We start from the raw sequence: 20,210 nt of genomic DNA, 5'->3' as shown, positions 1-20,210 counted from the left end.
AACATAAGGCTTGTAACTGTCCTCAACTCTTTCTTGCCCCATTACCCCCAACCCCTGGACATATGTGAGGGATCCTGGACATCTCTCTTTGTGGAATGTGGGCTCAAATATTTTGGGGGCTTTGATCAACTCCAGTTGACTAGTGGTTGCCTTAAAGAACTTGTTACAGCATTGATCCTCACTGTGAGCTGAGTCTCCAAAATGTGTGCCTCTAATATTTATGCTTTGAAGGGGACAAGCACAATTTCCTGGGCCTCCATGTGTGCCCTCAGGGACACTTGTCTAGGTTGCTCTTGGGCGTCACCAGAGCATCACATACCTTGGCAGGTGCTCCTCACAATGCTACTTAATGACACAGTTAGATATCTTCAGTTGGTCAGGTGAAATACTCTGGTACAGGGAAAGACCCATACCAGATTTCCGATCTTCAGAAGCGTAAGATGATAAATTTGTGTTGTCTTAAGCCACTAAATTTGTGGTTACCGCAGCAATCAAAAACTAACACAACCTGGACATAAAACATTACGATAGAGGATTTTAGTTAAGTGAAGGTAGGATACAGAAGAAAATCAAAATGCCCAAAGCTTGATTTTTGAGTTCAAATAGAGACAAACGATGCATGTTTTCTTTGCGGTTACTTTTACTGAAAAACAACAACAACAAAACATTTCTTTTTCAAACGAGTCCAAATAAAAGACCATTACACAAGATTGCACAATCACTTACAAATGCTGCAGTTAAAGGTAAGTAGGCCAGTCTCACGAGTCCTTGTCTAGTAGTTTTCTCCATATGCAACACACCGAGAGTGTAATTCTCCGAGCTGTTGGGCTGATTTCACAGTCCCATTGGCCAAGCTCACTGTGTTTTATAATTGAATCAGACCTCAGGTAGGAACTTTTCCACCATGATTTCTGCCTTGAGAGCAGTTTTAATTTTCACATTCTTTCCATTTACCTCTGGCTTTTTCATCGTCAGGGGCACAGTCCGGCATTACCCAATGTCTTTCTCTATTTACCACACAATTTCCTCTTCTCTGTTTGGGACATAACTTCCACAGTCTTCACATTCTTTTCAACAACCACTGTCTTTAGTATACAATAATATGATTTCAATGTAAATACAGACACCTACATCCTCAAAGAGGGAGAAAAAGAAAGGACTGCCTGCTAGAAAACAGATCCAGGTAGGAAGGGTAAATTCAGGGAACCCTGGCAAGGACTCTGCCATTAACATTAGCTTGTGAAAAAGCAATTATGAAACTTAAAAAAAGGAAATCAAATTTGATGTGTTGTGTGTGTGTGTGTGTGTGTGTTTTATTCTGCACCATTTTGAATTAAATAGGAATAAATCTAATAATATGCTCTAGTTGAAACATGAAACAAGAATGTTAACAGCTTACAAATACTGCTGTGCTGTGAACGTTCAGTTCTCTTCTGAGACACGGGGCATACAAATGAGTCCAATTTTCAGAATCTTCCTCTGGGCCTTGTAGTCGCACGTGTCACAGATGGATGTGCTTTTTTTTTTTTTTTTCCCCCAGAGAACCAGAGTCTGCAATTCTGATTAGATTCAGGCTCAAGGTACAATTTAGCAAATGCTACATGCTTTCTTAATGATTTTACGCACCTGTGAGGTCTACTTAGGACCCAGAAATTAGTTAAGAATATAGAAACAGTCTCTTGAAAATATATATCATATCTATATGTATATCTTCTTAGAAATTATGAAAAAGCATAACATATTTTATGAATTTGACTTTTTATAAGTAGTTTTCTAAAACAAGCCTACACATAATTTTTCTCCTCAACAGTACTGGTAAAACACAGGGCACCTTTTTCTTTCAAGTATTGGGTAAAATACTATACCCTGAGAATTTGGGGTGCAAACCTACACCTTGTAAACTGTAGAATGAAAACTCCTCAAGCACCACATAGGAAAATGTATACCATGATAGTTTTTAAACACAGAGACTATTATTGAATGTGTTTTCTCATGCACATATATATACTTATCATGAGATTATAGGGAATCTACTTAAGAATCAATACTGTCCTGCAGTCCAAAGTATTATTTCAGGTAGCGTGAGCATTCAATTTGTAGCAAACACAGACTTTCATTTCTATGAAGTATGAAAAGAATTAAAATGCATTATCTCTTTAAGAGGCAACAATGATAAAGTCAAATCTGAAATTAAGAAGAAGAAATTTATATCACTAGGTATTTCCTATTGTTATAAGGATGAATTTGAACTGTGTGTTAACATTTGAGATTTGTCATAAAGATGTCAAAGCGTAATCTGTTTTAGCTTATTTACTCAGTGGTACATAGAGAGCCATATACATACAAACGTATAAAGACATATACAGACAGACAGAGAGCTTATATATTAAGTCACTAACTGCATATTTGGGCTTCATTTAATCCTGAGGGCGATTTCAGTGAGTGCTTCTAAGAAAATATATTCTTGTGGATGAAAATTTTCATACTGGTTAAAAATGTGTTCAGTTTTCCAGAAACAACTCAAATGGAGTAAATTTCCACTTGACTATTTAACCAACAGGGGGAAAGAGGAAACGGGTCAAGTTTTCTATGGACAATGCCCTGTGGTTCCTCTGGAAAACTGAGTCACACATGTAACCCTGAGTGGAAATGGCATAAACCGGACTCTCGTTAGATTCAAGCTCAAGTCACTATCTGGGAAATGCTACATGCTTCATTAATGGTTTTGTGTACATAAGACATAAAAGGGTAGTAGTTCAGTAGCTAAAGGGACATTGTTAGGGTAATAGTTTTATGGATCAAAAGGCTTCATAGACTCTTGCTTTATTCCACGTAACTTTGGTTGAAATAGGAAGGGCACAACCACCTCATTCCAACAGCAATGCAACCTCAAGAAATAATGAAACACTGAAAATGAGGATTTAGAATTACCACGTCTTTAAAAACGTTCGTCCCTATCACTTGAGGTAGTAAATGGCCAGCAGCATTGGTTTGGTTTTTTTTGTTTTTTGTTTTTGTTTTTTTTTTTTGTTTGATGAAATAGAGGACCATAAAATTATCAATAAACAATGTGGTAGTCATAGAATACTATTTTTAAAGTTCCATTTTAACCACTTGGACATTTACTACGTCCTTGGCAGCTTCTTAGAAGATGTGGCCTCTCTGATAGAACCAATGAGTGAAAAGTTCTCTTTTCTTTCCTGGTTTCTGTACTAGTTTACCTCAGTGTGAGAATTTAAGGCTCAGATCTGCTGGTGATAAATAATGATAAATAGCTTATGGGGTCCCCAGGCCCCCAGGTAAGAATTCGACTACATTTTCCAGGGAAGGAAATGTCTCTCTTTTTGAAGACCTGGCAAGCAGTTGACTACTCAGTATGATCACTGGGTTTGCCTAAAAGTCACACGTGTTTTTAAAACAGTCTTGTCAATTCTGGTACTATCCACCCAAATCCTATGTCGGTTTTGCCAGATGTGTTCAAATATTTGAGAATTCATGGTGCTTCTTTGGGCACTGCAGGTTTGAGCTCTTTGAAATCGATTCTACCTTCTTGTTTTAATACTAAATGACCTCATACCTAGCCAATCTCTCCTGAAAATGGCTGAATGTGGTAAGAGTGGTGAAAAATTAAGGCAATTCTGGGGTGACACTGCTGCTGTACCTGGGTGAGAAGACCTCCGTGACAAAGAAATAAGGCTTGCCCCAGTATGGTACAAGGTCATCTTTTCTATACACAGAGGCCGTTTTATATTTCATGCTTCTCGTCTCATAGAGACATTCATTTCATTGCTCATCAGCCCATTGATGGAATTGTGACCAGAGCTGACTATTCCTGCCTCAAACCTTTTCTTCTACCCAACAGAATTTCGTTTTAAAGGAAGATCCCTTTCGGGAAGGCCCTAAAAGAGAAATTGAGTCATTTTTCCTACAAGAGTCTGAGACGGGAAGCCTAACTACAAATGAGATTACGTCAATCACACAAAAATCAGTCTTAGGTTTTACTCACATCTTCAGTCATGAATAGCATAAAATTCTGTGGCTTCGAGAAAAAAATTTAAGCAGAAACCAAATACCGATGATCATTAAAATCAAAATAAGGATCTTAAAAAATGTTTTACCAGGATGATTTGCCTTTGAACAAATAAACGGATAAGAGGAAACTCCTTAAAGAAAGCCTGGGAGAACCTTCAAGTTATTCTTTTTAAAAGTAAGAAATATTCCAATGTATCATTTGTTGAGTATATGTTGGCATGCATACTAATTATGACAAACTAAATATTTATCTCTCCAATCAACTCATCAGGACTCACTGTGAACACTCACTAAAATAACCTTCAGAATTGAGTTTCAGCGGAGGCAGTATTGAAAGTCGATGACAGATTCTGTGATTTGGATTCTCAACATCTCTTAAAGCCATAGGGAGCAAGTGATACAATCCTAGGTCACTGCTATCTGTATGGCTGGGGCTGGAGAGAATCAGAGCCACTGAATCAGTTCACATTCCACTCTACTGCCCCAAACAGGCCACTCCTCAGACTTCAGGCAACCCCGTGAGAGAGGAGCATGCAACTATGGAGAGAGGGAATCACCGAAGAAGACAAAAAACTGCTATCCACTCATAACAAAGGTTGGATTCCAAGAGGAAAATAGGTATTTTATACTTCTCTGAGACTAAGAACTTAATTTTAAATGCAGTCACTGGCTCTTCAGTATTTCAAGCCATTCTATTTTAAGGCGACAGATCGTGTCATGGCGTTGTACAAATGGGAAAATTAAAACAAAGCCCAAGAATGAAAACTACTATTTTTTCACAATCACATTTGAAATCATGCTAAACCCAATAAAAGAACATGTAGAACATAACCAAGGGAATGACTAGGCTTGGCTCGTATGTGATTCAAAATGCAGACCCATCATATTTAAAAATCAAACAATCCTCACATATTCCAAGAACCCATAAGGAGATTTGTAATCCAGATTATTGATTTACTGATGTGGTTTACAACAGAACCAATCTCGTTCTGCTGTATGTTTTGATTGAACTATGAAAACACTGAAGGGATTGTTTGCCTAGTCACAAGTACAGAAGGGAGAGATGAAGAGAAAGCTTGTATTCTGTATTACAGTATAAAAAGAAATCGTTTCACAGGGGGAAAACTGCAACCATTCAATCAGCTTAGTAAAACTAAAATAACACAAACTGTTTTAACAGGGTTGTTCAGGAAAATATAGAAACTTACACACTTGGTTTATAAGAAGCAAAAACTAAGAATAACACATGTAGAGGAAGTGTTTCAGATGCATTCTTAGTGCTGTTACAATGCAACCTTCAGATTACAGAATAGTTCATCTTCCGTCTTGCTCCTATAAACAAACATGGTCAAGAAAAGATTGTTAGACTAAAAGTAAATCTCACTTCTTTTTTTTAATTTTTCTTTTTTACATTTATTTATTTATTGTTGAGGAACACAGTGAGACAAAGCGTGAGCGGGGGAGGGGCAGAAGAGAGAAGGAGGCACAGAATCTGAAGCAGGCTCCAGGCTCTGAGCAAGAGGTCAGCACAGAGCCTGACGCAGGGCTCAAACCCACAAACTGTGAGATCATGACCTGAGCCGAAGTCGGACGTTCAACTGACTGAGCCACCCAGGCACCCCAGTAAATCTCACTTCTAAAGAAGGATATCAAAGTACATTTTATTTGACTATTTGGCTAATTTCAACATTAATAATGATGAAGATCTCATTTTAAATTGTAGTTGGCAAATGTGTTTCTGAATTTCCTTAGACATTATACTGACTTTAAGAAAGTACCCAAAGAAAAGCTTCTCTTTGAAACTTGAATTGAATCAATCAACTATTGAAAAATTATTTTAGAGTTAAATGTTTAGTTTCATTGAAATCATCCACAGCAGAGATAAAACTGTGATAGATACAGTCCTAAAATATCATGCAGAAATGATATTTAAGCTAAATAGAAATATTTGAAATTTATGAGTTAGTAATCCAGTTAAGTGAGTAAACCCTATACTGATAATTCTTAAAAGTGAACAATCACTACCTAAATTATGTAGAATTTCGTACAGTGCATTTTGATTAAAATGAGACACGCTGATTAGAGCCTATAACTTAGTTAAATCCATTCTATCACAAGATTAAAAGCTTACTGAAAATTAGCCTTTTCTGTTGATCTCTCTATAGTAAGTCTACTAAAACTATGCCTTAAAAAAACATTTTTTTCTGACATTTGAGAGTTGATATTTGAACATAATATTATGAAGACAGATATAGAGTGGCCTACAGGTAATATTTGTTAAGGATTAAGAACACTCTGTCATGTGAAAAAATAACCTGTGAGGAGTATCAAATAACAGCTATCTAATCAATTATATGCAATCAGAGTGGCTCGACAAGGGATATTTTAATCCTGTCATCTAAAAATTGACTTGTGTTAAATACATAAGAAAAAAAAAGTCTTTAAGAATAATTATGATTTCATATGTATATACTTCATGTTTGTTTATTTTATTCTTTTGTCTTCTATATTGAGGAGTGACCTCCAGGATGAAAGACACCGAGATGGGTTTGGAGACTTCTCATTTGTGAAAATTAGGGTTTTCTTACCTTAGGGCATAGAAAGCAGCAACTGGAAAAGAAAATATAATTACAAGGGGAGGAGAAGAAAATAGAAGACTAAGAAGCAGAGTATGAGATTCAAGGATCCATGGATCTGACAACCACACAGGCTGAGTCCATCGTGGGGCAAGATTTTGCAAAGATTCCCTGAACAGGCTGAGAAGACTGGGGTGGTGGTGCGGGTGGAGATGGGTGCCGACAGCGGTGGGGTGGGTGGGAGGCGTACTCCAGGATGGTGAGAACAGCCTGAGAAACGGAGGAGAAACCTATTTATACAATCGACTGGGACCATTTTTAGGGACCCATAGTCCAGATATCGCCTTTTCATTCATTTGCAGGACATTGGCTCTGCTTCCATTAACTTCAGAGGAATTTTATTTGAAATTTTGCAAGTAATAAACTTAGTCCGATTCTTGTTAAGGGTCAAGTAAGAAAATCCACCAGTTTAACCTATCAGAGGATCATGAAGAAGCCAGTAAAGATGAGAGGGGTGACTATACTGTGTCACCGGGCAGTTTGGCCTGGATGACTTCCCATGGTTATAGGACCAGAACACATGACAGAGTTCAGCAGTGATGCTGGGTCAGATTTTCCCTTGCTCACACAGACCTGTGCCCAGACAGAGAGGAAAATCTCGACATGCAGCTGGCAAGCTATCTGCAGAGTTGTATAACATTCTGGAAGGCCTTGATACTAGAGTACCCTGACCCGCAGCCAACGGGCCTGCCCTTAGAGATAAGCCAGCTCAAAGGGGACTCTGGGGCTGTGGGCATTGCTTTCCGTTGGGGGAAATATAAAGCAGTCCTGGATACAGGCCCCTGTTACTGTCCTGGAAGTCCGCATAGATAAGGACCAATTTTCTGCTCTCGTGAGGGCCTGAAAGATGAGGGGGCTCTGAGGCATTTATAGGGTTCTAGTCTCCAAGGGAGACTGAACTCTTACTATGTGCCCTGGGCTGTTTGCTATGTCCTTTGTAATGGTTTTATAACTCATTCTTCCCAACACTCCTGCAAGGTATTTCCATTTTACAGTTGAAGAAACCGAGGCCCAGACATGACAAATCCCTTATGCAAAGTAATACGAGCGTTAGAATTTAAGCCAGGGTTGCCTGACCTCAAGGTGCACCTACTTGGCCTTTATTTAGTCAAAGCCCCACAGTCCCTCCTCAACTAAAATGCATGAACCCATTGGCATCCAGGGGGATCCCACTCTCACACGGACAACCTATACCCACCCCTCCCCCACATACCACAATTACCACCCTCTCCCCATCACTGGGAGCCACAGCCACTCCCAAAGTTTCTGAAACTGGCTTGAATTCTCTTTGATGCATAAGATGTTCTAATAACTAAGGACAGCTAATTTTTAAATCAAAAGAAAAACACACATGAAGACTTAGCATATGCTAGACATTGACAGTTCAGGGTCAATTTGTTACCCTTATTCTCTTCTCTTTTTCCCCAGATAAGGGGAGAGAGACAATTCACAGCCAGAAACTGACACCTGGAGGGCAGAGAGTAAACGAAGTGGGCATACAAGGGGTCATCTGCAAAAGCATGGGCCACAGAGCTCCAAGGGCCTGGATTTCAGCTGATCTGTGGATCTGGGACAAGCTATTTTTTCATTTGTAAACAGGAATTAAAAATAGTATCTACTTACTTTCAGAATCAAATGGCATGATATGAAGTCTTGATATATAACCAATGATTAATATACATTAGCTATTACTTTTCATTTATTATTAATTTTATAGATGGTAAAGAAACAAAAAGGTATTAATACAATTGTGGAGGGAGGCACCAAATAATAAGCTAGAGGGAAGCTACAATCCAAGAAAAGAGAAAGGGAGAAAAAGCAAAAAAGACATTAAGAAGATAATCCAACAAAAGAGCAGCTATAGATAATAACAGACAGAGGAAGCCACAACAAAGTTAGAAAAAAATTGAAATGAACAAATCAGTTCAGGAATGTGATTATAGAATGAACTGCAAATGAAATGCCATGCTTATGGCCCGCGGCCCTGACACCTGGCCTCCTACAGGAAGCTGCAAAGAATGTGCAGGTGAGGGAGCAGGCAGGGAGCAGTGTCCTTCAGGCCACCCAGGTGGTGATAAAAACAAACCACAGAGGGGCGCCTGGGTGGCGCAGTCGGTTGGGCGTCCGACTTCAGCCAGGTCACGATCTCGCGGTCCGTGAGTTCGAGCCCCGCGTCGGGCTCTGGGCTGATGGCTCAGAGCCTGGAGCCTGTTTCCGATTCTGTGTCTCCCTCTCTCTGCCCCTCCCCCGTTCATGCTCTGTCTCTCTCTGTCCCAAAAATAAATAAAAAAAACGTTGAAAAAAAAAAAAAAAAAAAAAACCACAGAAAGAAAAGGTGAGGAGAAAGAAGGAAGCAAGGTGGGACATCCAACTAAATCAACTGCAAGTGAATGGGAAAAAAGAGTCCGTAAAAGGGAATAAAATTGCCAAACAAGGTCACCTGGGTGGCTCAGTCCATTAAGCATCCGACTCTTGACTTCAGCTCAGGTCATGATCTCGGGGTTTGCAAGCTCGAGCCCTGCTTCAGGCTCCGTGCTGAAAACACAGAACCCACTTGGGATTCTTCCCCGCCCCCCCCCCCCCAGTGCTCCTTCCCTGCTCTCTTTCTTTCTGTCTCAAAGTAAATTAATAAACATTAAAATTAATAAAAAAAAATAAAGTTGTCAAGCAAAAACAAAAAGCAACGAACAGAAAGTAAATGAAATTCTCAGACCAACGCTAAAGGAAGAAAGAGATAGGTAGTGAACTGATTGGACAGACACCAGGAAGAGGGACCACCAAAGAAGAGACCACCAAAGGAGAAAAAGAAAAGGGGAAATGAAATGCAAGAAAGAAGCAAACTGGAAAAAGGCTCTCGTATGGGATACTTTGGGTTTTTAGTCCCAATTCTGCCTTCAGGGGCACAGTGACTCATGAAAGGTCACTTAACTGTTCTGAGCCCCAGGTTCCTCCTGTAATTTCAATGCAAGAGACAGGGTTCGATCATCTGAGGACCCCTCTAGGGCCTCCTTAGAACTTTCCAGAAATAGTTGCCCTGCATCCAGCCCCTCTCTCTTTCCACTTCAGCTGCTGATGTGGGGGGCTCTATTGAGCGGTGGAAAGAACCTGGAGGAAGTAAGAAGAAAAGAAAGACCAACATGTAGGAGCAACATAAGGCACACTCAGAAATGAAACGACAAATAGATCAAGTCTTATAGGAAAAACAGAAGACACTCACTGAAGCAAAATAATTGCGTTAACCGCTGTGTGGCAGGCATGATGCCAGTTGAAGTTTTCTTCTGTTATTATCACCTATTGTGTCCTTGTAAATGGTATTTATAATCAAGTCTCAATTCAAATTTTAAAACAGAAAGATGGTGTCTAAGTGGGTGGGCAGGAGAAAGCATGAGAGGGAATGTGTCGGGGAAGGAAAACCTCAGCTACACGTGTCAAGTAACAGAAAACTAAAACAAAAATCGTCTCAGCAGAAAAAGCATCGAAGATCCTGTGGAAAAGGGACTTTCAAAGCAAAAGCCGACAAACAGCAAAGGCCTAAAACAGAAAAATCCTAACGACAAGGGAGAAAATAGCCAAGTTTTACAGCTGGTGTGCCCAGCACACCGGTGTGTCGAGCATGGGCTCCTGTCATGACTACTGGCTGCGAGGCCACTAGCTGGGAAGAGCCTCATCCATTTGTCACAGTGTGTGACACCATTACCAAGTCAGGATAAAAGAATAGTACTGCTAATTATCTTCTCAGCCGGGCTGCGACATGGCAAAGTTTGAGGAGCACAGCAGCAGTGACCACAGGAAGGAGAGAAGCAGAAAGACCCATCTGCGAAAGCAAAACTAAAGGGAAATTCGTAACTGCATAAGCAGACAGAGATGATGGCACCTGGTTATGCTCAGATATACACAGGGGGACGGAGCAAAGCTCCCCAGGCTCCCTGGTACAACGGTACAGCTAAAAATAGATGCTGAAACACTTATTATTATTATTTGAGCTGGAAGGAATCTTAGAGGTTAAGACAGGACTTGAATCCTGGTCTCGCAGCTCTGCGGGCACGGATCTGTGCCCTCTTGGCTTGGGGGACCAGGTCACATGTGGGTGGGGCTCTCCCCACCGCAGAGCACACTGTAGCTGGTGGAGTGTAAACAAGAGGTTCGTGTTCCTCGGATGAATGAGGGAATTAGCGCATTTCGTTCAAACATTCATTTTACAAATGTCCAGAGAGGCACAGAGTAGAGCGCCCAGGTGTCCTGGCTGCCAGGACAGGGCTTGCTATCCTTCTCTGCCATCCTTTCTTTGCTCCGGGCCTTCGACCAAGGAACAGACAGAGTGGCCCCCAGGGTGCATGCTGCGAGCGAGAGCCCAGAGCCCCCTCTGCAGATCCTGGCTATCTCGTTCCCTGGGGACCTCAGCAAAGCCATTCCTTCTAAGCTTTAATTTTCTTCTCCGTGAAATGCTGTGACCAGGTCAAGTCATTTGTGTGACTTCTTAGTTAAAAGGGGCACATAAACTCCTACTCTACCTCAAGGAAAATCTCTGGATTTTAAATCAAATTCTAAGGATATCTTGAATTGAAACCAGCTCTCAAGACTTGTCACCCAGACCATCCATAGGAGCATCCACTGATGAATGTGTACAACGTAATTTTTTTGATATATCTGAGCAATGTTTACAATTTTTTTCACACGCCAAAAAGAACAACACACTTCTTTTTCACGTATCTAACTTTCTTCAGAAAGTGGCATAGAACTTTCAGGAAGGTAGGGCGCCTGGGTGGCTCAGTCAGCTAAGTGTCTGACTGTTGATTTCATCTCAGGTCACGATCTCACGTTTTGTGGGTTCGAGCCCTGAGTCGGGCTCTGTACTGACAGTGTGGAAAAGGACTTTCAGGAAGATGAGTTTTGAAGGATATTAGTTATCTGAGTTTGGATAATAGATTTTTGCCTATATACAAAACGCTAATTGTTAGTTCCTAACAAAGTCTTCTTAAATCGAGAAGCCAGCTTTGCATTTCTATCTTTGGGGTTGGGGACTAAAATAAAAGGCTGTGCTTTCAAAAGGGAAAACCTTTTTAAAAAATTACTGTTCAAATCTCGAACACTAAAAATTATGATTTCTATCTGTGCCTGATGGGAACAACTCCATGCCTAATCTCTCCAGACTCAGCAGACAGGAGGGAAGCCAGAGGCAGCTGCTGAAGGGACACTAGGCAAGCGTGTGCCCGTGTGCCCGTGTGCCCGGTTGTTCCCTCCTCTGTGTCGTGTCCTCTCTTCCCCTGGCTTCTGCACCTCCAGGGCTCACACAAAGGCCTCGCAGGATTAGCTGCCCCAAAATAGCCTTAGGTAAACACACCACCTGTCTAGAAGATTAAAACATTTTTGCCTAGAGGCTACTCTTTTCTTTCTGCAAAACTACGTGTCTAATTCTGAACCTCTTCCAGAAGCAGACTGAATGTCTAATTCTGAGCCCCTTCCAGAAGCAGACTGAATTTTTTTACAATGAATAAAAGATTCATTATTTACCTTGAGTCCCCACACCCCTCTCTTTGTGATCATCATACACTGCCTGCTGCAAGCTCTCACAGAGGAAGAATGCAAGTCCTCTGTTTCCAGAGTGCAAGGAAAACGAGGGAATTTTTTACACAAAGACCCAAGGATTTTTGAACGGTGGCTTAATGTCTAGAAGTCTAATAAATGTAATGCATAGTACAATCCCTGAATTTGAAAAAGGTTTTATACTTTGCAATATACTATTATGCCATCTGACACTGAGGTAAATTTTGAGGAGTAGATATTTTGTTTATTTTTTTTTAATGTTTCTTTGTTTCTGAGAGAGAGAGAGAGAGGGACACACAGAGTACTAGTGGGGGAGGGGCAGAGAGTGAGGGCTCCGGGATCTGAGCTGTCAGCACAGAGTCTGACATGGGGCTTGAACTCACGACTGGTGAGATCATGACCTGAGCTGAAGTTGGACGCTTAACCACTGAGCCACCCAGGCAGCCGGAGATATTTTTTTAAACGTTTATTTCTTTATTTTGAGAGGTGGGGGAGGGGCAGAGAGAGGGAGAGAGAATCCCAAGGATTCTGTCAGCGCAGAGTCCAATATGGGGCTCAATCTCATGAACCATGAGACCATGACCTGAGCCTAAATCAAGAGACACTTAACCGACTGAGCCACCCAGGGGCCCCGAAGGGTAGATATTATTGACACGTGAGTGTCATGACTGCTAAAGAGTTTGCATGCCCAAGAACACAGAGCTGGTGAGAAGATGAAGCTGTGAATCTAATTCAATGATCCTACTTCCTAACTTAAGGCCCTTTCACCGCACAAAGAAGCAGTGTTCCTCTGTTCCTTTTCAGTTCGGAAAAGAGAAAAATGGTTTACTTCTTTCATATAAGCAGAGAAACGGCTTCTCTCCTCTCCACCTCCCTTCTTGGTTCAGCACGATCGTACCAAAAGTGAAAGTCCTAGAAGCATATATGATGCCAACACGTCCTAATCTGAAGCAAACAGGAAAATGAGGGGGCCAATTTGTCCCCACGCTGCTGACACTTCTGTGCTCCTATTGAAGGCTGCCCCTGTCTGATGGTCTGATCGTCCTGGTTCAGACAAGCCAAACTCATTTTTCCTATCAAGTCCCCTGGAGTGTATTTACAGCAAGGACTCCTGTCTGAATTTGGATTAATTCAGATATCAGGAATCTACTTAATCTGATTTCTTCTAGAGGGGGGCAAGTGGAGGTTGATTATTTTCCGAAGGGAAAGAATGCAGATACGAAAGTGAGTGTCTTACAGGAATTAGCAGCCGTGCAGAGTGGATTCAGTCTGATCAGACTGGATCAAACCCAGCAGCCCATGCAAGAAGCCACTGCAGCTGAAGAATATCCCCCCTTTCATGGTCAAGTGTGTGTGTGTCTAAAGACCTTGAACTCACCCTACGAAAAAGTCCTCTATCTGGAAACAGAAAAACAAGAGCTTAAAATATACAGTCCCTTTGTATAAGACATTTCAAGTGAGAGAAGATGTGGAGGGAGAGAAGCCTTTGTACAGATTTTAGAAAACCTCCTAAACAAGAAAATGCCAGTGTGATTCTTCTTACTTGTGGGGAGCAACAAGAGCACCGGTGTTCCCACCCATCTCTCAGAATATTCACGCCTTCTGTCGCTGGGGCTGCCAGGAATAGAGCGAAGCTCACTCCACAAAATCCAGACCGGGTTTTCATTTCTTTCCCCTGCCAATCCTCACCAAAGGCTAACCTGACAGATCTAAGGTTCACTTCCCTCCTACTCACTGGTGGGAAAAACAGGCAGTTTGAAAAGGTCAGAGGGGGAAAGGCTGGCTGCGGGGATTGAGGAGTGGGAAGAAGGGGAAACTTGGTAAGGAAATTAGCTCCTTAATAATTTAGGTGGGGTATTGTTCTCCTCTCCCAAAACGCCCCTTTCTACAGACAGCCTCCCCTGCCACTTCAAACACGAAGCAGTAGGATTGCTCTTAATCCCTTAAAACTGATTATCAAAGTAACATTCACTCACCAGCAGCTGCTCCGTTCTGCTTTCTGGTGACTGCGCATCATCTGTGTTCTACCACAAAGCTCATGGTTGTGCCATCAAAGGAGGGGGGCGCAATGATCCTCGGCCCCAGGGGTTGCGAAGAGATGCTGATGACAGGCTTGCCGTGCAGCTGGGCGAAGCCCTTGGCCCCCACGAGCTGGGATGTGGCTGCTGCGGCCGAGGAGGAAGAGGAGGCAGGAGACTGACCAGAGGCCATGAAGTATGGGGCCTCAGTGAATGTCGAAGCTGCATCTTTGCTGGGGGGCTCTGCCGCCATGGAGGAGAGCTCACTGCTCCCTGGGGTGTGAGCAATTGGCGTGGGCTGCAGGGCACTGGTGGGCAGCACCGTGGGCAGAAAACCGGGGTAGATCATGTAGGTGGGTCCATAGGCCCCAGGACTCAGGGCCAAAGGAGGCACAGGGAGGGACATGGGAGCCACAGCCTGCTGCTGGGAGGTCATAGGCACATCCACATACTGCCCTGTCTCAGGGTCAAAGAGTCTTCGGGTCATGGGCTGTACTGGTGTGTCCACCAGATAGTACTGGCCTGTCGTCACATCCAGGAGCATCTTGCGCTGGGTCTGCTGAGGCTGTGGCTGCTGGAAGGGGTCTGCGGGGACTGAGGCCGGGCCTGCAGGTGCTGGGGCAGGCATGCTGGGTGGGGAGAAGCAGAGGACCTGGGGCTGGGCTCCCTGCAGGGTGAAGGGTAGTGGCTGCTGGTGGTAGATGGCAGTGGGAAGATGCTCGGGGCTCTGTGGCCCTTGGGGGGCAGCTACTGTCTCCCTGGGGTTGTCGGGTTTGGTGCGCCAAGCTGGCCGGCCGGTTCCACTGACCTGAGAGCCTTTGGGACTACTGGGGACCTGACTGCGGGCGCTCAGGGGTGGCAAGCTGCAGAGAGTGGTCGCTGAGGAGGCGGGCGGCCCCTCCCTCCCAGCCCCGGGCCGGCCCGGAAGCTCTCCAGCTGCAGAGCTTCCTTTAAGGGGGATGGTCAGGTAATTCTCACAGTCACTATTGTTCTTTTCCAAATTGCTGCCATTTTTCCTATTGGTCACCTCATCAGGAGGTGCCCGTGTGGCCGGAGAGATCTTGAGGGACCGGAGTCCCTGTGATTTGATGCCCTTTGCTGCCGAAGGACTCTCTGGCGAAGGCCCTTGTGGGAACTTGCCAGCGACACCCCCAGTTTTCTGGGTGCTGCTGGCACTCACGGTGAACACATTTCGGTTGCTGGGGAGTGGGGGGAGGGGCTGCAGGGGCTGGGTTCTTTCCACATCCTTGTGGACTGGGGGGATATAGAGCGATCGAGGCCTCTCCCTGGCCAGGTTCTCAAAGGCAGCTGCCCGGGCGGACACACTCTCAGTGCTAGGGTTGGAGTTTCTCCGCTGCAGACGTTCCACGGGGCCCCCACGCAGGACCACACCGCCTTTGTTTCCTGCGCCCCGCTCCTCCAGCTCACCCAGTCGTCGGGCCAGCTTGTCTGGGTCCCCCTCAGCACCTGCAGCCCCTTCCCTCTCCTCACTGGCAATGAGCGACAGGACATGGCTGTCCATCATCATGGGCAAAGGGTCACTTTTGCGCTTCCACTCGTTCCTGTTGAAGCTGTACAGCTCTTCCATGGACCTCACTGCAGCAGTCAGCTTCTCCAGGGCATTCCGAGATGGCTTGGGGCCTTTCCCTTCCTCCTTGACCTCCTCCTCCTTGGCCTTCTCTGGGGTCTTCTGAGCAGAAGCCTTAGAGACGATCTTGAGCACAGGCAGGTAAGACCCCTGCTCCGGCTTATTGGGGGCAATGGTGGCCACAGGCAGCCTGCCAGATGCCCTGTGAACCAAGACTGTCCCTTCCGGTGAGGAGGAATTCAAGACCCTGCCGCTGCCACCTTTGCCTATGTTCTCCCTCGGCTCGCGGTCCATGCTATCTTCCCTCTGGTTCACCACGGCCTGGCACGTAATCACTATGGGAGAAAGGGATTTGGATCCGCCAGCTGCAGCGGCCAGCTGCCTGGGTTTGGGCCCGGTCAGCCCCTGCTCTGGGGTAACGCTGCCCTTGTCACTGCTGTCCCCTGACCCTTTGATTAGTTTCCTGACATCTCTCACCTGGTGGAGGGGGCCCTGGGCCTTGGACTTGTCTCTGACGTCTCTCACCTGGAACTGGGGCACTTTTTCCAGGTTGTCTCCCCGGAAGAGTTTCTGCTGTGCTCTGCTGTTGTCCTCAATGGTCTTAAAGAGGTTAGAGGCGCTGCTGCTGGCCAGTTTGGGCGTGAGCAATTTGGCAATGTTGAAGTCCGAGCTTGGCTGCTGCACGCTCCCCAGCCGGATCTTGATTTCGGGAGCCTTGGGCCGGATCACTGCCATGGAGGTGGCTTGGGCAGCAGGATACTTGGTAGCCTGCTTCCCCGGCTGCTTGTCCTTGGGCGTCTGCTGGATGTTGGGGACGAAAAGGCGAGACATGATGGTGGACTTGCTGGCAGAGATCTCTCCGAGATCAGCCCTCCAGTCGCCCCCTTTGGGAAGCTTCAGCTTCCCAATGGGGGCTTTTTCTTCCCTCTTCTCTGCCTCCTTCTCCTTCCAGGACCGGAATGCACTGTTCTGACTGCGGAGGAAGATGCCTTTGACAGTCTCTGATGCACTCTTCTTAATTTCGCAGACTTCCTCCGTATGTCCATCCGGGAAATTTCGCCAGGAGACCGCGGCGCTCTCCCGAGGAGCACTGGCTTTGAAGATTGGGGATTTAGACTCCGCCGCGGACCCCTCCGCACCTGCGTCCGCCACGCTGAGCACCGTGTACTCAGAGCCCGCCTCTGAGTGGCGAGAACTCTGCCTCTGCAGGCCCCTCTCCCGCGGCTTCTCCCCCCGAGCAGGGCTCTCTGCTGTCTCCTTGGAGGTGCCGGAGAGGTTATGGTGGGATGTGTCGCTGACTTCTCCCCTCTCCATTTTGAACTCATGTTCCCGCTGCATCTTCTTGGAGATGACATTTTTGAGCAGACTGGAAGCAAACTTGGACTTCTTCTGGGGGCCGTCGGCGCGGGAGGCAGGCTTGCTGCTCTCAGAGGTCTCCGAGCCATCGTCAGTGTGCACCGACCCGGGGCCCTTGCTGGAGCCTCTGGTGGTTCTGCAGGGCCCAGTGGCCGAACTGGCTTTGCTGTCACTGCGGCAATTCATGGGCTCGAGAAGGGTGACCACGCGGGAGCCCGTCTGGACCTGCTTCTGGAAACACAGCGGGGTCTCCACATGTTTGATTTCCCCCTCGACTTTGCTGACCACGAACTCCAAGGCTTTGGTCTGGGACTTCCTGGACTGGATGTAGAGCTGGTCTGCGGCCGTCCTGGCCCCACCGCCCTTCCTCAGACCCGCGGCCACGGAGGCCGCACTGCTCCTCAGGAGGCTCTGCTCCACCCTGGCTCCAACACCTCCACATTTTAAGTCCAGGAAGGTCGACCACCGCCCAAAGCCGACCTCGGAGAGCGTGGAGGACTCCCGGGAGCTGATGTTCAGGGCCTCGAAGTAGGGGTAGGCGAGGCTCCGGAAGGCCCGGGAGGTCAGGTTCCGCACCTCCTTGTCGGCATCGTCCAGTTCGCTCACGGCACTGGAGGCCCCGCTGGAGTAGTCCACCAGCTCCTTCGCCCGGATGGCCCCGCACCGGGTCTGCAGGCGAGCAGGGACAGCGATGAATTTCTTTGCATGGTCCTGAGCCACGGCTGCAGCCGGGTCTTGCTTCAGTGAACTTGAATTGTGTTCAGCAGCTGTAGAGACGCGGAGGCTCATGTCGCCTTCATGCTTGGCAGCATAAATAATGTTTTGCTTTGCACGCACGTTGCTAGGCTCATTTATAGCCCGGGAAGTCGGTTTGATTGATAGGAGGATCTGGCTTGCCGCACTCCCACAGCTGCTTGCGGCGGCGGCTGCCCCTGACGCAGCCTCCGGGGGCTCGGGCAAGGGCTCACTCGGGGTGGCGGTGCCAGGCCCGGTGGGTGGGGGAGTGGGGTCACTGTCAGAGGGGCCGCTGCCCACTTCCGTGCTGCTGGTGTGGCGACCACTGCTGTCGGAGCCGGGGCGGGCCGGGTCGCTGCTGGTGGGGCTCGGAGTCTGGGTGGCATTGGTGCTAGGAGTGGTGCTGAGGTAGCAGCTGTTGTCGTCGTCCTCTTCGGTCGGGGTGGTGACGTCCCCCGGGGTCTCATCGCTGCCACCGAAGGAAGCGTAGTCCACGAACGAGTAGATCACGTTGTTGTCCTCGAAATCCCAGCGGGAGGCCAGTCCCACGTCAAAATCCATGTCCTGCTCCACCTCACTCAGCTGGATCTCGTGGGTGGTGATGTAGTGAGCCTCCTCATTTTTGGGGGGGTCCCTGCCGCCCTGAGACTTGGCAATAATGTCCCTGCACTCTGTTCCGTCTCCCCCTCCCCCTCGACCTGCCCCTCCCCCCCCTCCTCCTCCCCCTGCTCTCCCCCCACCTCCTCCTCCCCTGGGCTGGCAGCTCACTGCGTTCTCACCACTGTCACTCTCAAAGCCTAAAGACGAAGAGGAGGTGGCCAGAGCCCCTGTTGATGTCGTGGTATCATCCATCTTGGAAAGGCCACCTTCTTCTGCTTTGTCCACCGGGGAGGAGGAGGAGGAAGAGGAGACGTTGCTGCCCCCGTCTGTGCGGGAGGGCTGGGATCTGGAGAGTTCCGAGGCGGCAGGATTCCTCCGGGGGGCCGGGGCCTTGCCCTCTCGACGGCTGGGTTCATCTTGGGCTTCCTCCCCGGGACTCCTAGGGGCCCCCTGGGCTCTGGGGCAGCGCCCCAGAGCGAGTGCGCTGGAGCCGGCGCTGTCCTCCTGGGCCCCAGCGGACGCGCACATCTCCACGTAGCTCGCTCCTCGCGGGGAGGAGGCCGCTGGCTTGGGCCGCGGCCGCAGCTGCTGCCTGAGCTCCTGGCTCTCTGGAGCCCCGCTCTCCCAGGGGTCGCCCACCTCCTCCGGTCTGGCCTGCGGACTCGGCTCGGGAGTGGCGCCTTCCATTCCGAGCCCTCGGCTAAGTTTCAGCGACAGGAAGAGACAGTGGTGAGCGCCGGGGCTGTCCTGGGTCCCTCCCTGGCCACGGAGGGGCTGCAGAGTGGCCCTGAGCAGGGCCCCACGTGCCTGGACCGGCCCCAAGGCCGTAGGCACCACTGCGGCGGCTGCCACCAGCTCCCAGGTCCTCAGCCCCTGTGGCGCGGCGGGGGCAAGACCGAGGGAGGCGGGAAGGCTCCCGGCTGGGGTGGCAGAGGTGGTCTGGGGCCGGGGGGCTGCTGCTCCGGCCGAGACTGGGGCCAGCTTCCCGTGGCGGAGCTGTTCTGTCCAGTTGTTTGTCTGGCACCTTCGGCGGCGAGGAGTCTGAATGCCATCGGCCACGGAAGGAGCAGCATCTGTAGGTCGACCCAGGGACTTCCAGAAATGAAAGGAAAGCATGTGCTGTTTCTTGTGAAGCCTTGTCCCTTTCCTGGATGGGGCGAGAGTGGGTCACGTCATTCCAGAAATATTTTTAGTGTCTGTTCCCCAGTCATACTGAAACCACACTTGAGGGTAGAGAGAGGAGGCTCTGCGATGAAAAGAGAAGGTGGAGGGTGGAGGAGGCATGTGGGTTCTCATTCAAATCAACCAAATGCTCTATGTAATCTATTATAGCCATGTCTAGCAAGTATGAAATTAGTCTTTACTCACTGCCATCTTTCACTCCCCAATCTGATTAAATGGCTTTTTCCCCTTGTTCTTAAATAAAATTCAAATTTGGCGTTGCGTTTCATATGAATTCAGGACAATCCAGAAAGATTTCAAAATCTCTCCTAGACATATGGGAGGCTTTATGCTTGCCTCAAAATCTATGCACTTTCTTCTTCGTTCATCTCAAATCAGATGAGTTCTGGTCATAAAACTTCCATAGGAGTAAAATATGCCATCCCTCTTTCTCCGAAGTTACACTCCATAAAAGATAATCTGTTTGTTCCAAACCAGAATCCCTTCTAGAATCCTTACTGTGTGGACTTGAACTATAAA

At 47.0% G+C, this 20,210-nt stretch overlaps 1 protein-coding gene across 1 annotated transcript; it reads right to left on the bottom strand.

Annotated features, from left to right (window-relative positions):
* Nucleotides 1–620: 620 nt before the first annotated feature.
* On the bottom strand, nucleotides 621–19,706 carry C3H4orf54 (chromosome 3 C4orf54 homolog). Its single transcript, XM_058721821.1, has 2 exons — nucleotides 14,189–19,706; nucleotides 621–5,364 (listed from the first exon to the last, which is right to left on the bottom strand). The coding sequence occupies exon 1, from the start codon at nucleotides 19,623–19,625 to the stop codon at nucleotides 14,226–14,228; it is 5,400 nt and encodes a 1,799-aa protein (XP_058577804.1). The 5' UTR covers nucleotides 19,626–19,706; the 3' UTR covers nucleotides 621–5,364; nucleotides 14,189–14,225.
* Between the last annotated feature and the right edge of the window lie 504 nt (nucleotides 19,707–20,210).

This window comes from Neofelis nebulosa, chromosome 3, assembly GCF_028018385.1.
Source record: "Neofelis nebulosa isolate mNeoNeb1 chromosome 3, mNeoNeb1.pri, whole genome shotgun sequence".
NCBI classification, from domain to species: Eukaryota; Metazoa; Chordata; class Mammalia; order Carnivora; family Felidae; genus Neofelis; species Neofelis nebulosa.
This window is presented reverse-complemented; position numbering and strand designations above follow the sequence as displayed.